This window comes from Kryptolebias marmoratus, linkage group LG1, assembly GCF_001649575.2.
Source record: "Kryptolebias marmoratus isolate JLee-2015 linkage group LG1, ASM164957v2, whole genome shotgun sequence".
Classification (NCBI taxonomy): Eukaryota; Metazoa; Chordata; class Actinopteri; order Cyprinodontiformes; family Rivulidae; genus Kryptolebias; species Kryptolebias marmoratus.
In genome coordinates this window covers 20,591,902-20,613,419 of record NC_051430.1, presented here as the reverse complement: position 1 = coordinate 20,613,419, position 21,518 = coordinate 20,591,902, and the positions used below count along the sequence as shown (strand labels likewise).

General features: G+C 41.9%; 3 protein-coding genes across 4 annotated transcripts; all 3 read right to left on the bottom strand.

Moving 5' to 3' along the window:
* Window positions 1–17: 17 nt before the first annotated feature.
* gkap1 (G kinase anchoring protein 1) lies at window positions 18–6,083 on the bottom strand. Its single transcript, XM_017413658.3, has 12 exons — window positions 5,948–6,083; window positions 5,301–5,575; window positions 2,875–3,033; window positions 2,585–2,662; window positions 2,286–2,412; window positions 2,096–2,124; window positions 1,635–1,796; window positions 1,440–1,526; window positions 1,293–1,356; window positions 1,143–1,213; window positions 992–1,069; window positions 18–435 (listed from the first exon to the last, which is right to left on the bottom strand). Exons 2-12 carry the CDS (start codon window positions 5,559–5,561, stop codon window positions 394–396), a joined length of 1,158 nt encoding a protein of 385 aa, XP_017269147.1. The 5' UTR covers window positions 5,562–5,575; window positions 5,948–6,083; the 3' UTR covers window positions 18–393.
* Window positions 6,084–6,582: 499 nt separating this feature from the next.
* Window positions 6,583–14,117, bottom strand: LOC108234631 (kinesin-like protein KIF27). Its single transcript, XM_017413985.3, has 15 exons — window positions 13,680–14,117; window positions 13,202–13,399; window positions 11,960–12,975; window positions 11,592–11,729; window positions 11,314–11,490; window positions 10,977–11,194; window positions 10,625–10,740; window positions 10,355–10,489; window positions 9,894–10,078; window positions 9,530–9,589; window positions 9,178–9,348; window positions 8,901–9,092; window positions 8,580–8,807; window positions 8,089–8,287; window positions 6,583–7,973 (listed from the first exon to the last, which is right to left on the bottom strand). Exons 1-15 carry the CDS (start codon window positions 13,975–13,977, stop codon window positions 7,426–7,428), a joined length of 3,879 nt encoding a protein of 1,292 aa, XP_017269474.1. The 5' UTR covers window positions 13,978–14,117; the 3' UTR covers window positions 6,583–7,425.
* Window positions 14,118–14,242: 125 nt separating this feature from the next.
* lg1h9orf64 (linkage group 1 C9orf64 homolog) lies at window positions 14,243–21,411 on the bottom strand. Of its 2 annotated transcripts, XM_037974539.1 has the most exons (8): window positions 21,260–21,411; window positions 19,691–19,901; window positions 18,656–18,803; window positions 17,788–17,900; window positions 16,388–16,531; window positions 15,786–15,981; window positions 15,453–15,706; window positions 14,243–14,395 (listed from the first exon to the last, which is right to left on the bottom strand). In XM_037974539.1, exons 2-7 carry the CDS (start codon window positions 19,877–19,879, stop codon window positions 15,477–15,479), a joined length of 1,020 nt encoding a protein of 339 aa, XP_037830467.1. In that variant the 5' UTR covers window positions 19,880–19,901; window positions 21,260–21,411; the 3' UTR covers window positions 14,243–14,395; window positions 15,453–15,476. The 2 variants fall into 2 exon arrangements, with proteins under 2 accessions (XP_037830467.1, XP_017269475.1); XM_017413986.3 differs by lacking the exon at window positions 14,243–14,395 and having other exon boundaries at window positions 15,376–15,706.
* Window positions 21,412–21,518: the final 107 nt, after the last annotated feature.

Here is a 21,518-nt window from a genome sequence, read left to right as displayed (position 1 = left end):
AATAAATAGACACAAAGTTCTCTTGGCTGAAAAGATATTTTATTTTCTTAACAGTGAGGGGCCTCGAACCCCCACCCCCCCGAAAAGGCAGGAACAGAGCCTCTGACGGCCCCACAGAGCACTCGGCACGCATTTCAACACAAATATCAAACCAGTCAGAACTTTTAAGAGCTTCTGTAAGTCTTGCTCAGTTGTTATACAGCATGCCATGTCAGGAGTGTGTGTGTGTTGTACGTGTGTGTGTGTTTATGTGTGTTTAGAGGGACATGCAGTCTGATTGGAAGTCCAACTTAGAAAACAGAACAAGAAAAGAGAATTTCAGTTTTGAGCAGCAGTGCTTTTGTTTTGTTCTTTTTTTTTATCCTCCAGGCAGTCTCCCTCTCCCCGCCTCCTTCATAGATCCGACTCGGAGCCTTTCTTCCCCTTCTTGTTTCCCTGCCGACCAGAAAAGAACAAAACAAAACAGGAAAATACAATTACCTCCATCTGAAATGAACTGTACGTTTTGATGAAACAGGCCGTTTTATACCAACTAATTCTACTCAAAGAAAAACAGCAACATAAAAGGATTACAGACAAAAATCTAAAGAAACTATAAAACTCAAGACAGAATTTGGCTGAACGAGGGAAAATAAATATTTTTTTAATTGCTGTTACTGATTAAAAAACACTGAACTGACCCAAACAGAGCTGCAAAAAACAACTAAATGATGTTTTTCTTTTTATTCTACTTTTGTCTTTCAGTCCATTTGCAACTGTTCCTCACTTCTGGCTGATTTTTAGCCAATTTATGCTCAAGATACACAACAAAAAAGGAACATGTATGCAAAAAAACACACTGATATCAGATAACACACACAGAAAGCTTCACTTTACTTCATCTCAGCTCAGATGCAGGTGTAGACAAATAGATAAAAACACTTCATTCTATTTCATTTACCTGGGTCCGTCACAGAGAAACTCCTTAAGGAGGGATTATTTGGACTCTTACCTGATGTTTCGGCTGTTCGGACTGCAGCCCTTTAACTTTAGATCGTTCTTGTTCGAGAGCGGCGTGTAATAACGTGACCTGAACGAAAGCAGTCGTTAATGAACGTACTCCTGAGCAGCAAAGCCGCGTCCTGTTCCTCGACTCAACGCACCTGTGACGACAGTTCTTCTTTAATATGCAGCAGCTCTTCTACCTGTAGGAGAATTTCTGCTTTGTCTTTCACTGAAAAGAGGCACAGAAAACATCAGGAAAACCCCTGAAAAGCTTCTTTCGGGCACTTTTCACGCGATGCCGAACTCACTCTCTCCCTGCTGGAGCATCTTCAGAAGCTGGGCGTTTCTTGCTTTCACCTCCTTGTATTTCACCTGCAGAGTGGACGAGAGCAATCGTTTGTGTTGTGAAATCCTGTTTGACGGGAAGAGTACAAAAAGCTGCGGGCGCTCCTGACCTCCCACTGTGAGATGGTCTTCTTCAGCTGATCGATCTCCCGGTCCTTCTTCTCCAGCTCGTACTTCAGCTGTTCTGTTCGGGGGTCCTGACAGCAACAGTTTATCAGTAGGCGAGTTAGACAAACCCCTTTTTCTCAGCTTGTACTCAGTTTAGTCAAAGGGAATCCTGGATGAACGTTTTTGTCTCGACTCACCGGCTCGTGTTCCGTGGACGTGTTGACTTCCTGTCCCTGGCTGTTGGCATACTGCTCGCGTCGTTTCTCCCTTTGGATGATCCGGCTCACGTCGTCTTCCAGTTTGTTAAAAAAGCGCTCCTCCTGCCCGGTTCTTAACGCCGGGTTTGACACTCTGGAGTCCTGGAAGAGAAATCGGTCAAACTTACAGTCAAAGGGCGCGTCTCACTGTGAATGTTCTGCTGCTGCAAGAAGAGCGGGGCGGTTTGTAGACAAATATCACAATGAAGACATCGATCATGCTGTCACTCTGCGTGTTATTTGTTCATACATTCTTGACTTGTTGTACCTCTGAGTTGTTACAACCAACCCTAATTATTGTTATTATTGCAAAAACTCAGTATTCACTGCTTTAACTTTTTATGACGACACTTTTATGCTTCTTATGTGCACCAAAACCACACTTTAAACCTCCGACTCACCTCCTTTTCTTGTTTTCTATTCAAATGTTCTGCAAAGGAAGAACAAATAAACACAAATACATTTATTTACACTCAATTTTGAGACATAACATTGCATTTGTTAACCTGTAACCTGAAGACAAATGAAGTTTAAATGAAAATATTTTGTAGGTGAGGAGCTGATTGTTTTTTTTTATTTTAGCAGTACAACCTTCAGCTTGAAAGTCCTGCAGAGAAACAGTCTTTTTGTCTTTTGCCTGCTGATTCTTCTTCTTGTCCTTTTTCCCAGCCCCCTCTTTCGTGCCTCGTAATTTCGGTGAAGTTGCGTTTGTGTTGCTCTGTTGGAGGAGAGCGCATCACTTCAGCTCATTAGGTTAAAATACTAAAGTCGGGGACTTCTGTTATTTAAAATAATACTATTTCCACAGCATTCAGAATAATTCAGGATAAAGATTACAAATTTATTCATCAGTTTATGAAACAAATGGATTGTGTGTGTGAACAGTGCACCTGTTTCTGTTGTTCATACTCCAGTTTACTAAGAATCAAGGCCTTTTCCAAATCTGCTTCATACAGTTCTGTGGTCATCTGCAGAGAACAAATAAAAACAATCCCATAAACACAGTTAGGACAGTAGGACAGGTTTGTGGTGTGACTATCAAGCCTTCTATTGTTGTTTGTGCGGGAATATCAAACATATCGTGTGTAAGAGTTTCCCGCTGAGTCATGCTGTTCTCAGGTCAGCAACGGGTCCATCTTTGTCCAACGTATTTATCACGTGAGCGTTTATTCTTCCTGACCTGTTCATCTCTCTGCTTCCACTGCTGCCACCCCTCTGAAGGGACGCTGTGGTCTCCGGACGCCGGGTGGAGGAGCTCGCTGGCAATTCCCGACAGCGTCATGCAGGACTGCGCGGCGCTGGACTTCTGGGGGATCTTCTTGAAGGCCAGGTTACGTAACTGATGGACAGAGAGAGGCAAAAACCTGATCCAGGTGGAACACCACGTCGTCTCGGTCTACGGTGACAGAACTAGCTGTCTGCTTTAAGATGGGCTGGGCCGATGGGTGACAGTCTGTCAGGACTGGTCAACTTTCAGCTTTTTAAGAATACTGCGGAGCAATAAGTTTGTTTTAAAACAGATTTATGTCAGAACAGCTTAATATTATAGAAGTCCTTTAAAGAAAGAGGGAGAAACCTTCTGGATGACATGCTCACTTGTATTTTTCTTTGTCATTACGGTGAAAATAAGGAGAAGTCCCTTCTCATATTTTATAAATCTAAGACAATGTCAGAACTGAATCGTAGATTTATCTTTTATCCTGTTGCTGACACCGTCCTTCAACCACTGAATAATGTTTTTATCTTTCATTTGATTCATTGGTTATCGCTGTGAGGTTTGGGGTTAGCAGACCTCATGTCTTCATCTATAAGAGCTCACTAAGCTTCAGATATTTACTTTCTGTGGGGTTCAGAGGTAAAATAAATGTGACAGAAGGCCTTTTCTAAGCTCGGTTTCATTAAAGAATAAACCTGGAGAAGACCTAAAGCAAACCTACTTTAAATTAGAGATGGAAAAACTCTTAAATCTTTACATTGTTTTATTTATAAAAGATAATAATTGTTTAACCAGGATTGTTTTTATTGTCGTCACAGCTTTAAGCAAAGCTAAGACTTTCTGAGTCCACCTGACCGCTCCCTCTGCAGGTTCAGTGGCGACAAAATGAAATCACAGGAGAGCGTCGAGTCTCGATGCGACACAAAACGGCAGCTAAATAAAGATACAGGACTGTGCAAAAGTTTTAAACCGCCCTTCACTCTTCAATTCTTTACGCTTTGCTCCCGAGGAGCCACACTTCCTGGTAATCTTTCGAAGGGGTCTCGATCAATATTTTTTTTCTGATTTCCTGACAACGTTTCAAGGTTTTCTTTGGACTTTGGTTGTTTTTTTCCCCCCTCATTTTCAGATTGATTTTAAATTCAATATGCTGTAGGAAGCTTCATAGTTATTTTGTTAATACCACACAAAAAAATGCTATTTTAATTCTGCCCCATGCTTTGTGTGCCAGGGGACGCTTTTCCACAACCACTGAGACTTTGGTCCGTGACTGAGATTACGACTCTGATGAACTGGAGGACACCCCGAGGTAAACTGGCGATGAAAGGATGTCATTTAGGCCGCAGGACAGGCTACACAAATATACCGTACATGGAAGTGAAATACTCTGATTACTTGTTCTGTTTTGTTTTGAACGTTTCGGTGCTGTTAGTTCATGCGGTCTTGTTTTCAGGGCTTTTGTTGGCCTTCAATTATTTCTTAAGTGTTTGAAATTAGGACAAACTCTTCGCTCTTGTACGTTTTTGTTTGTTTGGGTAGAGAGCTCTGGGAAGATGTTATGGATGAATATAAGTTGAATGGATTTGGTTATATAGGAAAAGGGAAAATGGGAGATAGAAAGAGAAATAGAGCAAAGACCTGACAGAGACCCTAAGAGATTAATCATCCTTCATTTGATCATCCATCTATCTTCTAACGCCTACATGTGGTCGGGTCGCGGAGGCAACAGGTCCAGGAGGGAAACCTAGACCTCCCTCTCCAGCTCCTCCTGGGGGATCCCAAGGCGTTCCCAGACCAGAGAGGATACTTAACCAATCTAGTGAGTTCTGGGTCTGCCCCGAGGTCTCCGCCCAGCAGGGACATGCTCAAAAAACCTCCAAAGAAAGGCGTCCAGGGGGCATCCTAATCAGAACCACATAAAATTTGATCATCTACTCCAGTGGTTTTCAGCTGATAGCTCTTTGAGAACCACCTTGCTGGTGTTAACGTACTATTTTACACCAGCCAAACTGTGATATAATTAATATTTTTCATAGATGGAACTAAAGAAACTTAAACTTTGTCTTTGTGCCAAGTTGTTTGTTTTACGTCGACAGACCACCAGCTCATCCCTTGAGTTTAGGAGTTTTTCTATGCCTGAATGATTAATTAAACAGAATTAAGCAGTTTAACATATAAGCATTGCCCTGGAAGTGATCAAGGACTGAAAATGTCTGGACAGAAGATACATAAGAAAGGCAAAGACAAGAAATGTATGAAATAGCAGCAGGATGGATGAAGAACTTGCGCTTGAGACCAAAAGACAATCTGTCTCCTTAGAAGCAACATGTAAAGGCTTTGTTTTTATCAACAAATATGAAAACTAGAGCCAAAGGTCCTCCTGTACTCACCTCACTTGCCTCGCTTTGCTGCTGCTCCTTCTTCTTCTTCTTCTTCTTGTCTTTCTTCTTGTCGTTGCTGGGAGCAGCCTTCCCTCCAGCTGCTGCTGCTGATCCGGCTTTTCCCTGCCGGGGCTTCCCGGAGGACTCCTTACCGGCTTTGGTGTTAGGCTTCCCCGGCTCAGAGGTGTCCGTGTCCGAATCCGAGTCAATCTGGAGCAGGGCGAACCGGGAGGCGGTGGTAGGGACGGTGATCATTGCGGACGATGCCATGGCGTGACGGAGAACTGAGCAACACAAATTGCAGACAGTTTTTATTAGCTGAACTTTATTTAGTTAATGCTCGCCACCTTTTTAAACAGCCGAAAGAAACCAGTGGTTCTGGTAGGCCTTTCGTGCAAATCACTGTCATGAAATTTTGCACTCTGCCTTTGTTATCAGTCCACTGCTGGAGACAGATTAGCGTTTATAGCAGCGACATTACCGAGCTAGCAGCTTTTGTTAGCTAACAAGTACTAAAGTTCTTATCCTTGCCAGTCGACAAAACCTTCACGGACTCGTGGTTATCTTTTTGTTTTTGTTTCACCGGCTGGTATGTGTTGAAGAAGCGCTAGTAAAAAGAGAAGTTCGTAAAGAAGAGAAAAAGAAAATACTTTCACCTGTTCGCGAAGAACTGTAGACAGCAGCTATATCAGCGACTGTCCAGCTCGGTACGGAAGCCCGCTGGAACAAAATAACGCGAAGTTGCGATTTCAACTGGTGCTAACTCGCTAAGCTAACATCAAAGCGTCTGTTGCTGCGAACCAATAAAACTCGTTGCTGGTTTAAGTCTATTGAAAAGTAGATTATATTTGCGCACGTCTTTTTATTTTATAGCTATTTCCCCCAATATTTATCCCTTTTGCTCAGATGTCATACTGACATATATTTTCATGATTACTTTATCACCATGACAACCAGCCGTGAACCCATTACAGGCTTGTTTATGTGTGAAGGGGGTGAAAACCAAACCAATTTTGCACATAGCCTAGTTGTATTAGCATTATATACAATATACAATATGCTGTGTTGTCTCAAATTGATGGCACTCACAGTGTATTTAGAATTTGTCATGTGATGAAACAGTTTGCATGAACTTCCCCCAAATACCTCCATCTTAATTTAAAGAAGTAAATGTTACAGTGGAAGCACAGTTTACAACAAATATGAAGTTATAGTCTTCCAAAACCACGGGGATATGATGTCTGTGGGTAAAGGCCACACAATAAATAAATAAGAGATTTGTTATAAAGAATTTTATTATTAGACTGTATAAAAGAGCAACCAATACAAAATAATTACACTATAATTAACATAAAAACAGCTTATATTAGGTCCACACATGCAGCGCTGTTTGAGGCAACTATGTTGTTAAAAGGAGAACAAAGACAAAAACAAAGACAAAAAATAATAGAAAAGTGCTTGTTCTGAGATCTTTCACCAAAACATACATACGTTTGCAAAGTTAGCAAAACATTCATATATGAACTCTTCCTGACATTATGAAGAAGGTTTTAAAAGCTTCTTATTTAGAATAGGAGCTTTATAATTAGGACTCTGAAATAATGTGTAGGAACAAAACAACAGAATGTGTGGTGCTGTATAGTGTTTGGAAACAATAAGTGCTATATAAATATGTCACAACAGATCCTTCTTGTTCTATTATCAAATCAAACACAAAATCACAGCTGACACAACTAAACAGCAGACTACGTTCAGCTGATGAAAATGGCAGAAGTTGGAAAAAATTCAGCATGGATTGTGCCGGTCACAGATTTCTAATTTTATGAATTAGATCATAAAGTGTCAATGTTTTTTTGTGGCGTCTCTATTCTGTGACACTGAATTGATGGATGTCAGGGATAACCATTTGTTTAGCTGTTCAGCACGTTGCCTGAACTTCAGCTGGACAAAGGTTGTTAGGGATCTTTCAACCATGCATGAACCGTGCATGAAGATTTTCATTTGATTTGAAATACATATACTTTCACATCTGACTTCCAAAATGTACTAAGAGTCACCTGAAATCTGTCAAAGGCGTCTGGGGAAAGATCACACATAAGAAAAGCTTTTAAACTGGCCAGAAAATGAAGCAAAGTCATCTGTCAGTTTTTCTGGGCACTTCTATTGAATCCTCCATCATTGACTCGGTGCTGGCCTCAACTCCAGTCTGCTGCCTCCTGGTGGCAGAGCCGGAGACCTGCAGGTCAGCCACAGAGATCTGCCTCAGCTCCCTGCGACACACCCTGACATGCGTCATCTCTACACTTTCCTGGGCTTGACCTCGTGCACTCCTCCCATGGGGAGGTGTGAGTACCTGATTGTGTTCAGACTCTTCTGTTCGTTGGAGGTAATCAGAAGAGTCTCCGTGTGTTTTCGCATCGGTTCCCTCGGTGTGTACTTTTGTGTACGTGGCTGCAATGTATGTTTTCTTTACCTCCTGGGAGGGAGCTTGGACTTTGTTTGCGCTCTTGTGTATCTGCGTGTTGGGCATTTGTTTGTGCGAGGGCTGATTGTCGGGCTGTACGGAATCACTGAGAAGCTCTTTGAATTTCTTCTTGAGCTGCCGACTGGAGCTTTTGTAGAAAAACAGCTCCTTCTCCAGATGCTGCAGTCTGTCCTGCATTGCCTCTTCAGAAACATCCTCTAAACACACACACACATGAACGCAAGGAGAAACAAATGCCAGTGAAGTAGGAGTATTCATTTTAAATGCCACCGTAAGGGATAACATCTGCATGTTTTTGTTCAGAATCCTGACCTTTAAGTTTCTGTAGTAGAAGCTGAATGCTGTTCTGGTGATCTCTGTGTTGCTGGGTGAGTCTGCGGTCTGCGTCCAGGACCAGGCGCTGCATGGCCGCCTCCATCTCCCTCAGCGCTGCCTCCCGCTCGTCAACGTGAAGCTCCAACTCTTCGCACCGGAAACGTAGCTGCCGCTCCACTTCTCTGAGACAAACGACCTGCGGAGGGCGACAAATCAAAAAATGGCGTTGTTACAAAGACGCACAGTGTGTTTGTACGGAAAGTTTTCAACCTCATTTGATTTCACACATGCAAAATAAGAGGAAAAGAAGTTCATGGAAGTTTTCATGGTGTCCAGCATGAAAGCACAGGAGTCTTTAGAAAAAGTAGGTGTAGTTAAATTACCACAAAATAAAGAATGCAGTTCCTGTTTTTACTCAGAAATACTTCTGTACTCTTTAAATGTAAAGATTAATGTAGGTTTGTATGTCAGAACTAATTTCATCTCACCTTATTGAAGTATTTGATAAGGAGCTTCACAGCCTCAGCTGGTGAGAGCTTCTTCAGCTTCCTGGTAAAGTCACGGTGCTGAGCGAGCTCCGCACTTTGTGACAGACGCAAAGAGGAGTCAGTGACTGAAAACTGCTCCTTCTTTGCTTCAATCGACTTGTTCTTGAATTTGAGAGCTTCATCTAGAGCTTCGATAGCTTCCTCCAGTTGCTGAAGGGAGTGCTCCTCCTGCACACGGACAGGTATCAAACAAAGTTATGATCAAATACTAGAATCTGTTCGAATACGAACACATGCAAACAGCCCCTGAGTTCTTCTTACGTCCACAGTGAGCACTCTGTTGTCCCTCAGCTTGGCATCCAGAGTGTCTCTTTTCATCGTCAGCACGTCTCTCTCTTTCTCCAGTTCCTCCCTGGGAACTCCTCCTGCCTTTCTCACACCGCTGCTGCTCTGCAGCTGCTCCTCCACAGACTCCAGCTGCATGGAGACGTGCAGCAAATCTCTGCTCAGAGCCTGAAATGATAACAAGACGAACAAATGTTCAGCTTACTCTTTAAGCAAACGTGTCGTTTCATTTCTGTTTCAGTTTTCTTCATACCTGACTGGAGCGTAGCATCTTGATCTCTATTTTATTTTTTCGTTGCAAACAGTCCTCCCTGCGTAGAAGCACCTCCTCTCTTCTCCTCCGCTCCTCCTCGAGCTCCTGCAGCTCTGCTCGCTTCCGAAGAACATGTTCCTCCTCCTCCTCCAGCCAGCTACCGTCACACAGCTGTAGGCAGGGCATGCAGGAGAAAACATAGGAAAAAAAAGGGAGAACAAAGACGCAAATACAGAGGGTGAAGTCAGGCAGGAAGACTAATCAGCTGAATATGTCAGAACTCTCAACAAAACGGTTATTTTAAAGAAGGACAAAATACTTTTAAGAATAAATAAAGAAGATAAAATGTCACCATTTTGTTTGACTCTTCCTGGTGATGTTTGAAGACAGCTGAGTTCTCTGCACTTTGTCCCTGCATACGTAAGCACAAATCACTTTATCCCCAAACAACAGTGTTGATCATTTACACATTCTGTTAATCAGCTGTAAAAGTTTTACACTTTCATGAATCCAGTTGAGTCTAACTCAACTAAATGTTTGGTATTTATATGTGGATTAAGTTGGCATCCGCTGAGATTTTAGATTTTCAAAAGTAGAAGATGAAACATATTTATATTTCAGGTAACATCTGAAGAACACCACAGTGGTTTAAGCTCAACCAGCATGTTTGATGTTACTTCTTTAACTTATTTTTTTGTAAAATTGGTACAACTGACCCTGTTTTGGTGTTTTTCCCGGTTGCCGTCTCTGAGCTCCTTCAGCTGTGCTCTCTGCAGCCTCATGTGCTGCAGGCTGCGGTACACCTCTGCTCGGACCTGTTGGCTCTGGGTGGAAAGTCGTAGCAGCAGGTCCGACTCACCAGTGAGCCTGCCACGCCGGTCCGCTGCCGCAGTCTCCCTTTCTGTCCAACCAAAACAACTCAGTTAAAGATGGAAATATTATTCATTGTACGCAATCAATTCTAATACAAGGTCAAACATATGAAACTATACAAAAAGGTCATTATATTTAATCTGTAAAAGCAAAACTGTGAGCTAATCATAGACGTGTTTTCTTAGCGCGTATTGTCATGTTTTGAATTCCTCTGGAAACTCCATACAGTACATTTTAGTGGTAAATATAAATATTTGACCGATTTAGCTACAACACAGCAGCCAGTCAGAAATATTCGACACACCAGTTTTGTCTATTTCCTTGATGAGCTCCTCCTTCATGCGCATGTTCACTGTCAGCTCATGGATTCGCCTTTCGGTGGGGCTGGCTCTTCTTACCGTCTTCGCCTGCCTCTGATAAGGCTGGCTTTCCACGGAGTCTGAGAAGAGCCAGAAGCGGGCAGTATGAAAAGCAAACAACCGATGGATCCAGGAGAGATTTCAGACATGAAAGAATGCTCTGTCCTCACAAAAGGGCAGGAAACAGTTAAATAAAGTGCGCATGTATAAGTTACCTTTGGTTCGCTGCTGTACTTCTACGTCTCCATCATGTATCTGAGCCGGCGAAGAGCTTTTCTCTTTCCGTGGTAATTTCTTCTGCCGGCTGGTCCACGTTCGGTTTAAGGAACGCCTAAAGTTAGATTACAAAATTAAATTAGACCGAAAATTCCACAAATTTCTACATTGAATTTTGCTAATGTGGATCAAGGTATTGGTGTTACCAAATCAAAAGAAAATGCAATTCTTAAAAATTATTATTTGATTTATGAATTTATATAAACATCCCCTTTTGCCTGCCTGAAACTGTAGCTTGTTGGTAAATGGACACAGGAGCATTTAGAAGACTTGTTGAATAAAGGCTCTCACCTAAATTTGCTCCTGCCCAGAACACCGTCTTCTTCCTCCTCTTCCTCCTCCTCCTCTTCACCCTTCTGTAGACTGATTTCATTGCTCTCTGCCTGTTGCTCGATAAACGGGCAGTAGACTTTATCCTTCTCCTCGATCTCAGCCAGCAGGAGGTGGCCACGCATCTTAAAAGCTGCCATCACCCTCTCCAGTGAGCAGGCCGGTGGACTGGAGTGAATCTGCAAACACAGCATTCAAACCAAAAGGAGCGAAGCAACGAACATTTACACTGATGTCACAGATAATCGAAGTGAAAGCGTGAAATGTTCACACACTCACACACACAGCAGGTACCTACCTTCCTGGCAGGTCTGTGCGCACAGCTGTGTCTGATCAGAGGGACGCTGTGAGGTCTGTTGTACAAGTACCCAGGAGCCTTTGCTTCCACAGTCGCCCCTGAGGTTGTCCCATGAAAGGTCACGAGGTCACTGCGAAGGCGGTCGATCAGAATCTGCTGATTCACCAGTTGCTCCGTCTGAGCAGTCACACAAACGTTTAAGGAACCAATGAAGCCAAAGAAAAGATGCCATTGAATAAATGGATGGTTTTAACCGTTCTGCTTGTTCTTCTCCTCACCTGTAATCGAGTACGTTCCTTTTCTTTCTCTAAGGCTAAAAGGAGGCTTCTTCTCTCTTCGAGAAGTTTCTCGACTTCTTTTTGTTTTTGTTCTGCATCTTTCTCTTCTATTATTTGCTCTTTTACACTGAGAACATCCTAAAGATAAGAGGAAAAAATGTTATGCAACTTAATTATTTCAGTCTGCTTGTTCTTTAATTAGCATATTCTTGGCTGTGTTACTAGAAAGAGTCACAATAGAAATTTGAACTTGTTATATTGAAAATATAGGAATTAGCTTGTAACATTAGCAGTGGTTTAATTTAACTGAGCTGTGAAAAAAGGCAAGTGTCCTTTTTTTAAAACCCCTTTTTCTTTCTTCTGTTTACCTGGCATTGGTTGAGTTCATCTCCGAGCTTTAAAAGAGTTAAATGGTGAGTTTGGTCTCTATAGTCCTCAGAAGAGTCTGTATCAATCATATGATGGGATTGATTGACAGCGGTCAGTCTCTGCTGCCAGTTCTGCAGTCGCTGCTTGAACAAAACACTCGGAGGATCAGAGAGGTCTGTGAGCAAAGCTGCAGCTTCCTGAACCAAGCGGCAGTACTGCCAAGCTGTCTCTTGGTTCACCTTCTGCTCTGGTTCTGGTTCTGGTACCCTGATCTGACCGGACTGCCCGAAGCCGTCCCCCTTTCCTCCTCCACCACCCGTCTTCTTCCTTTCCATCTCCATGTCCTTCTCTTTCTCTTTCAGAAGTTCTCTCAGCGTCTTCACTTCATACTCCAGCTCCTCGAGCCGAGCCTCAGCGGGGCTCCAGGAGTCCGGGCGTGGCTTGACCTCTGTGTGAGTGGATACGGCTCCTGGACAGTTACGGACGTGACGGGCCTTGGTAGCGAACTGGAGGACGCTCAGAGTTTCTGCAACAGAGTGGTGGGAGGGGCTCACGCAGGCCACCATCAGTGTGTGGGTGTTTCCTCCCAGAGAATCACGAAGGAGACGGGTGATCTTAGCATCCCGGTATGGTACATGTGCACTGCTGCACCTGTTGCCGCGGCGATTTCGGCCATGGTCAGAGAGGGCACGGATTACGTTTCCAAGCGCGAGCAGGCCCGTGTTGATGTGAACAGATTCTTTGAGCCGCGTCCCGGTGTTTCCAGTTTTTCCAGCACGTTCCGAGCCGGCTAGGTCAACCAGGCAGAGTTTGGAGGATCGGACGGACTTTAAAGAGGAGCTGTTGTTGTTGCCGTGGCAACAGATGTTGACCTGAAGGGTGAGGATGGCGTGAGAACGACTGGAGTGCTCGTTCATTTTTGTGGTACCGGTATGCCGCAGGGCGTTTCCCATCTCAAAAACACCAAGCAACTCCTCAGCTGAAGCGACAGCCATCTCCTTGGCTCCTACCACCACTGAAAACACACACACACACACACACACACACACACACACATAATAAAAAAAAATCAAAGATTACAGAAAGTCCACAAAATAAAATAAGGTCTACAGATGGAAACACAGGAGTAAAAATTAGGCTTAATAAAAAAATGCTGCTTTGATGAAGGATGGCAAAACCCCAAATTACATCACTCAGAATATACATTAGTATTTGCACTTTTTAAAATATTTTTCCATTACCCGTGTTTCCCTTTTCGTCCTCTCTGATGTGAAGCTCTTTGTGAACGGTTTGCAGCTCCAACAGATCTCGTAGTTCCTCCCTGTGCAACTCCAGGTACGAGACCTGCACCGAGGCCTTCACGCCATCACTCCTCTTCCTCTTCTCCAGCAGCAAGAACACATCCTGGGCCACACGGTCAACGATTCCTCCCTCTTCGTCTGGGAAAGTACATTTTATTGGTGACAATATATTAGAAATATTGGACATTTTTATTGGACTTAATTCCTATTTTCAGTGGTCCCAGGAAAGTAATTTAAAAGCTAATTATATTCCTCCTATAGCTGTACCATAAAACATAAAAAAGGGCTCTAACACAGTATTGAGACTGCACCATCATTTGGAGAATTCAAACACAAAAACTAACCCTGAACCTCATTTAATCCTTCTTTAATTTGCCTATTTTTCTACATCTTCCCATGTTCTGGGGCCAAAGCTTACCCTGGTTCCCTCCTCCCAGTGTATATGTCTTGCCAGATCCAGTCTGTCCGTAACAGAAGACGGTCGCGTTGTACCCGTCCAGCAGGGACTCCACCAGGGGCCGGACGCCGGACTCGTACACCTCGTCCTGGCTGGCCGTCGGTCCGAACGCGTGGTCGAAAGCGAAGAGGCGGTCCGGGCCGAGCATCACCCGCGCGGAACCGGGCACCACCCGGACACACACCTCGTGGTGGTGGAGGACCTCCTTGGGGAGCAGGGGACGGACACGAACCGCCACCCGGACACACACCTCGCTCATGACGAGGCCGAAGGGTCCCAGCGTCGCTTCGGCGGCGTTTAACTGTGGTCCCGTTATCTCAGGTGTGCCGAACCTCTGCGTTACGGGTAATACTCCGCTGAATTATCACCCATTGCTTACGTGTTTAAAAAAAAAAAAAAAAAAAANTAATTTGTCAGTCACAGGTTAGGCTAGCCCTTAAGAATACACAGAAATTTTTGTACTCTAAAGAAGGGAAAAAAAAAAAAAAAAAAAAAAAATTATGCTGGCCACGTCTTGTCATCTCGCAGGTAACTTTTGTCCAGTTGTCTTTGTTGTCGCTTTCCGGTTGCCATGGAAACCGCCGCCGTTGACAGCGCAGCCGAGGAAAGCAGGAAGAGGCGTTCAAGAGCGTCCGCGCCCGTCCGTCAGAAAGGTGCCGTGAAAGCAACAGCGCCATCTTCTGGGCAAGATGTTTCATTATTAAAAAATAAAAAAAAACATTTATATTAAGTTTTGTAAATAGATACATTTCTATACATATTTTACACAGCTTGAGATAACAAAAGAACTCCGGTCTTATTGTTGAGATATACAAATTTATACAATTCTATAAGTTAACTTTTAGGGTTAAGTTACATCTGTTACAGTTACATAGGAAAAATAATTAATTAAAATTAATTACTTATTAAAATGTTTTATTATATTACAATTTGCATTACATTTTCTATAAAAAGGCAATTTGCTGATTAATATATTTATTTATTTTTTGCCTTTTTTCCCCATAACTTATACAACGTTGTCTTTTTTCTGCCATGGAGCTCCACGCTGTAGGGAGTCGAGGTTGTGTCTCTTAATGCTTGTTGAACACCACTCCAGTCTAATGATAATAATAATATATCTATGATGTTACATGCATTTACTGTGTTTGAAAGAGTTTAAAAAGAGTTTGACAGAAGTCATGGTTGAGTACAGCTATAAAATGATCACTGCAGCTGTAAACATTCAGTTCAAAACTAACTGAATGTATTAAGTTACATTTCATCTATAAAGTAACTCAAATAATTACATTACTACTACCTGTATCTTGTAATTGTAACTAATTACATTTTCAAAGTAATTTTCCCAGCAAAGATTATATAATATGAAAATGGTTTTATTTCCTGAGTCAGCTCTAATCTCTTTATTTTGACTCCAAATAGTTTCACGTTGTCCTGATCAAGTTCTTCAGGATTTCTGAAAACAAGGTTTTCTTTGAACTTTTATGGCCGTTTAAAGGTTTTTATTTTTTGTTAAGCTCTTTAATTCAATGTTATGAATGATTCAGGCATAAAAAGACTCCTAAACTCAAGGGATGAACCAATGTTGTGTTAAAGACAGGTGAGGTGAAGTGGGGTTTTTTAGGTGCTTTGTTACCAGCAGACGGTCACAAAGACATCATTTGTTCTCATTTCTTTAATCAAATTTGTAAAATTGTTACCAGCTGACTGTATGTAGAGTACATATGTCTGATTCACCCTCAGTGAGGATCAGTCGCTCCGTCAGTAGTAAATGCAGCGTGTCAGGTGTATGGGAATGTGGGCCATCTCTTTGTGGTGCTGCTTGGCGAAAGGCCACAAGTAGAAGTCGATGATGGCGGAGTTGACGTCGCAGGCCTGGCCGTCTTTCTGCCGCACCAGCTCACGAAGGCGCTCTTTAATCAGCTCCACGGACCAAATCGAACAACCTCGGATCTCCACTTCTCTCCGATCCCCTGAAGACATCCGTTCACCTGACGGGGGATGACGCCAGATGGTTTTAAAATTCTTTATCCGTCATACAGACCAGAGATTTGCGCTCTCCTGTCTCACCGTTTTTCAACGCCTGCAACAGCGAGTCAGAGTATCGCAGTACGCCCAGGTAGACGAGCGCCTGTGGAACCCTGTAGTCTGCGAACATGGTGAGCCAGTCCACGTTAGAGACGCCTCCCTCTCCTCTGGCCTCCATCATGCCCCAGAAATCTGCCACCAGGATCTGCGCTCGCTTGTAGAAGGCGATTCTCTTGCCCTGGGAAAAAAAATAATTAATTAATTAATTTCTATTTCTCCTTTTGTACTTGACATGTATTCTTACATTAAATGAATTGGTTGTACATGATGTGTATTCTGCTCCGCCACGAGAAAGTTGCCACGCTGTCTGCGGCCAGGAGGTGGAACTCTAACGTCACAATTTATTCAAAGTTCTCCCGACGCAATCACGTCCGAAGACAAATGTCTCTCTATGTGCTTTCAATGTTATGCAAATTGTGTGCGTTTTTAAAAGGCAACACTTACAAAGCTGTCCAGTACATTTACTACGCAAAACTAATTTCATAGTGAATGTAAAGCTGACATTTAGTTTGAAGTGTTATTTATGCAGTAAATGACCAGTCCCCTGCCATTACTTTTGTACAGGTTCCCTTCTGAACTCTGACCTCGTACGTCGCCTCGTCCCTGTAGGACGGGATCTTCTCCACGATGAGCTCCACCATCTTCCGGGCATCGTTTCCGGCTTGGCTGATGAAACTCTGAAAACTTCCACCGTGCTCCAGCAGCACGTGGCCGCCCTCAGTCAGCGCCTGCTTAGACCCATTCAGAGCACGATGTGGTCAAATTTAGCAAGCATGATGAGCAGGAGGCGACAAGCTGCACTCTTTCATTTTGTCTTTATGATGGAAATACAGCCGATGTAACACTGGAAGCTTGATCAAATAATAAAAAAAATCATTGAGCAATAATATCAGTTTTCTTACTAAGGATGAAAATACATGCAGAAAGATGTCCACTCCTACTGTATGTGGCTGTTAGCTGATTGTAAATCTTACACTTTAAATCAAAAAAATTAAATAATGATTTTCCACACAACTGAGTTTATTTCAGAATTAAATTGTTTAGATCTCAGTTTAATCACCTCATGATTTAATCTGATTACTATTCAAAAGGATGTGATTATATAAAGATTACTGATGCATTTTTTATTATTTTGAAACTTAAATGACTACGGCTTATTTGACATAAATAATAGAAGAGCGCACAAGAACATATTTTTAAAAACTCTGTCAGTCACAGGCTGCTGACCAACAATTAGCATAGATGCTAACTTAACATTGAAAATGCCATAGAGCCGCTAACGCAATTAGCATCAAGTTTATCACATCTTCTTCAGGGTTCAGGAAAAAAAAGGTGAAAACACAGATTTACTGCAACGTGCTTCAACTACAGGGCTCTACGGCAACTCTACTAGGACAAACGGCACCATGCAGGATCCGCTCTGCCGAGAGGCAGTTTAGTTAACAAAATCAATTTTTAATATTTGAAAATTGGTTCAGAATCCTCCATCTCCACAATACACTTAAAACAGATTTTACCTCCCATCTCTAAGCTTAACTAAGTTGAACTAATTTTAATGTTACTTGTTGAATGAACCAATATATATATATATTTTTTTTTCCAGATTTAATCAGATCAGTCTTCTTTCACTTTGATCTGCTTTTATAAATTCACAAGCAGCACAAAGGACTTGTTCATACAAGATTTTTCACTGAAATGTTGAATTTTCGTAGCATGAAGTCAAATAAATGGGTTTATTCTTATTATAAAAAAGCAAAAAAAAAAAAAAAGTTTGACCAAATCTATTAAACTGAATGAGATGCAGACCTAATAAAAATATTTGCCAGCCGAGAAATCACGAGTTGATTTCTCATCCTGGAAGAAGTAAAAAAAAAAACAATTCCTCCATTCTTTTATGCTCATTCAACGAGTTATGTTTCATAGATATGCGTGGCCAGTGACCCTCCTCTCAAACACCACGTCAGAATTAGAAGGATATCAGAACCTGGTGGCGTTCCTGAAGCATCGGCATGGCCGTTTCATTGTCTGACCGAAGGACGTGCCCCAACTCCTCCACGCTCATCTGGGAGAAGTAGCTGGGATCAGTGATGGGTGTACCTGTGGCGAGAGGAAGAGGAAAGAGAAGAAGAAGGTGGAGGAGCTAAAGCACAGGAGAAACATATTCATCTATCGTTAATTACAGAGGTAAAATGTGCTGTACAGAACAGAAGAAAGTTCCACCGTCTCATTTCATTCCCCACTTCAAACTTAAAGAACATGATTTGCTCTGATCTCACGAGCTTCACACTCCGGAGGAAGGCCGCCCGCGTTTAGTCATAAAGGGCACAATGACAACACACTGAGAGCATTATTTTATAGGCGACGTAACTGATTCATATCCGGAGTCACTCGTGCTAATTATAAATGATGCCCGGGCTCACGCGGAGCTACGAGCAATTTCCTACAAATTTAAGCTCAAGTAAAGGGCACACACTCAATAACTGGCTATAAAACACACACACACACACACACACAGAGCAGCAGGGTGAAAACAGATATCAAAACATACATTTTTTCTTTGATGGAGAGCAAACAATGACAAAATAAAGTCAGTTTGTGGAAAGGCCAAGATGTCATGTACTGCAACACGGTGAGAGGATGTTCTGCTGCTGACACACCACTTGAAATGTCACATTTCATCTTTTTTATGTTCATTTTAGGTAAACCTTCTTCATTCATCATAACTGAATAGGCCCAGCACACACTAAACGGGCAGAACCTGTTGATTTAAAGACAAAAGAACGACGTTTCGAACAGAAAGCAGCTGAGTTACACATCGTCACTTGAGGAGAACTGAGGCTGTGCGCGCTCACCTTCCTCCATGGCCCTGGTGACAGAGGCACACAGGGTCATGTAGCCCGTGTACGTTGTGCCTTTATAGGTCACCTCGCAGCGCTCCGTCTCCTTCTCGGGCCAAAAGGAAAAGTTCATGGTGTCCACCACGAACACCCAGTTTAAAGCCTGCAGCGTGGAAACACACAAATTATTCAAGGAGGAGGACAGCATTTTTTTCTTTTTTAGTTTGTCTTGTTAACATTTGTTTTGCCTTATTTTGTCTTTTTGTGTCACAATATCTACAAAAAAAAAGTCTGTTTTAGATCCAACTGTTCTGCTTTTCAGCCTTCATAGGACGAGTCACCAAACGTCGGGGGGCTAAGTTCACAAAAGACTTCCTGCCACAAACATTCAAACTCAATCTTATTCGTAATGATTTTTATAGTTAATAAAATAAAGGTTACTGATTCATTCTGCTAAACGATTTGGATTCAGAAAATTGGAACAAATCACTCACTAATGACCAATTTGAGTCAAAGATTATTTATTCAGACGTCCCAGTTTGATCCTGCTAAAAATTAAACCTTAAGATGTCTGAATAAAAATTACATAATAAATTATTTCCTTTATAATGTATAATATATACAGACTACACTGAACCAAACTAAATTACTTGTTCGATACTTAATCAAGACTGTGATATATTCATTTTATATTTCATTTTAACAAACTATGACTGGACTTCAGAAAACTGCTTTTATTTTTCAGGCAAACAGCCTTAAAATCACTGCAGCTACATGTTTGGAGAGGATTTTTAGACTTTTTATTTTACATCTGTTTGTCAAATATCCAGATTTCTGTAAACTTTAGGACATTGTAAATTACAACATTTTAATTGTTTCATCAGGAAGTTTATTGGTTTCCCAATTTATTGATTCATTTATCATCAAACCAATGATTATTGTTGCAGTACTCCTGCTGTTTTCTCTTCCATTGAACAAAACCAGCGTCACACGTGCTTCATGACTTTTCTGCAGTAAATGATCCAGCACTCTGGGTGCTCATGAACTCCCCTGTTCGGAGGTGGGTGCCGGAGCCAGCGGGTTTGCGTTCTTCCACCCGCTGGCGGTCAGAGCGTCGCTGCGTCTCAGATCGTAGAGCATCTCTGCCACCTTCTGCACGCCGGCGTCCTCGATAAACACGTCTCGACTGTGCTCCGCTATGAACTGCCCAGACTCTCTGGGGAGCAGAGGTTTGTCCATGATGGGTGGAGCAGAAATGCAACTGGAAAAAAAAAGAAAAAAAAAATGTGTTCAAGAAGCATTAATAAAAACAAATGAAGCCTAAAAATGGAAATAGGTGAAACCATGGATTAGGCATTACAATAAATGTGCCTTCTGGCATTTTCAAACTCATTAGTGTTTCCTAAATAACCTCAACTCTTTGTTAAAAACAGACACGGTTCAGGTGAATCCTCTTTAGGACGGGGGCTGAGTGATTTGAATGGCTGTGCCCTTTTCATGCTGAAACTTCAGTAACCTTCACAACCTGCAGCATCTCTGAGGAAGGACCCTTTTCTCCCCGTTTTAAGCAGGAAAAAAAAAAAAAACAACTACTGACTACGGGAGGAAACTAGGGCGTCACAATCTTAGAAAAACCTGTGATGTGCAATAATGTTTAATGCTGCTGTGACAATATAAATAGCAATAAACCCACATTTTCCTCACTTTATCATCCGCCATCGTGATCATCTAAACCAAGTTAAGACCAGTAAGGGTCCGTTGGATTAACCATGTACATTATTAGCATGCAAAAGATAAATGAATGGTACTTGAAATACAATAATTAGGAAAAATTATGACTTATTAAAGCCTAAGTGGTTCACTGATGTTGCGACAACAACACATTTGTGATATATTGTGCAGGAAATCAATAGTATTATTGCAAGAAACATGGCGTAGATTTCAAGAGACAAAATAAGATGCAATAAAAAAGTAAATAAAAATCTAAAATGACGAGACAAAGTGTGATTAAAGAGATGTAAAATCATCCTAATGTGGCACAAAACTAACAAAAGTCATCAAGACATGTTAAAATTCAAAAACACTTCACTAGAAGTGAACAAAATAGAAAACCATTAAGACAGTATCATATATGCTTCTGTATATATGGAAACAGAAACAACTTTCTTTGATTGTTTATTACACTTTCTGTCTCTCCACAGGATGAGTGGTAGGTTTTTACACATCTGGGGTTTGGGGTTTTATTGCATTCTGTGTGAAAAAGCATAAATAAAAAGGCCAAATGTTAAAATAATAATAATAATAATAATAATAATAATAGGTGTGCCACTGTATTACAGGCTTGGAAAACTGATTCTCAGACAGCAGAACTTACTTTTCACTAAACTGTTCTTTTTAAAGCTTCAGGAAGCAGCTGCATTGTCCACATTAATAAGCAGGTCAGATAAATGATGTCATCATGCTTTATTGTAAAAACCTTGTCGGTCAAAGTGCACGAAAAGATTGATCAGTGACTTTGGGTCGTGGCTTTAGCTTAAGCTAAAATGGCTTTAGCTACGATTGCTTCTTACGCTTTATATTAATAATAAACGAATCGGTCGGGTTTCTAGATATACTTACTGTTCAGCTGAAAGTCTAGAGCTGTACGAGTTAGGTGAATGGTGTGCTGCTCTGAAGGCGCACACCTGCAGGGAAAAACTGCCTGCAGGAAGAACTCGTGATTTTCACTTCCTGCTTTTCAGCTGCTGACCAATCACAGCGTCGCTCGCTGGCTCGTCACTAACCTACCAACCAATCATAGCAGCTCAGGGGAAAACGGGGAAATAAAAGAAATGAACCGTGTGTACAGACGGATGTAATATTCATTATTAGTCATATT

Excerpts from the sequence above, each read along its gene's own strand:
- gkap1 (XM_017413658.3), bottom strand. The coding sequence starts at position 5,561 with ATGGCATCGTCCGCAATGATCACCGTCCCTACCACCGCCTCCCGGTTC. Across the intron at positions 3,034-5,300 it reads AGCAAAGCGAGGCAAGTGAG|TTACGTAACCTGGCCTTCAA; the intron begins GTGAGTACAGGA and ends TCTGTCCATCAG. Across the intron at positions 1,527-1,634 it reads CGTCCACGGAACACGAGCCG|GACCCCCGAACAGAACAGCT; the intron begins GTGAGTCGAGAC and ends TGTTGCTGTCAG.
- LOC108234631 (XM_017413985.3), bottom strand. The coding sequence starts at position 13,977 with ATGAGCGAGGTGTGTGTCCGGGTGGCGGTTCGTGTCCGTCCCCTGCTC. Across the intron at positions 11,730-11,959 it reads ATGAACTCAACCAATGCCAG|GATGTTCTCAGTGTAAAAGA; the intron begins GTAAACAGAAGA and ends TCTTATCTTTAG. Across the intron at positions 8,808-8,900 it reads ACAGAGTGCTCACTGTGGAC|GAGGAGCACTCCCTTCAGCA; the intron begins GTAAGAAGAACT and ends GTCCGTGTGCAG.
- lg1h9orf64 (XM_037974539.1), bottom strand. The coding sequence starts at position 19,879 with ATGGACAAACCTCTGCTCCCCAGAGAGTCTGGGCAGTTCATAGCGGAG. Across the intron at positions 15,982-16,387 it reads GGGACGAGGCGACGTACGAG|GGCAAGAGAATCGCCTTCTA; the intron begins GTCAGAGTTCAG and ends TTTTTTTCCCAG. Across the intron at positions 15,707-15,785 it reads GTTGCAGGCGTTGAAAAACG|GTGAACGGATGTCTTCAGGG; the intron begins GTGAGACAGGAG and ends ATCCCCCGTCAG.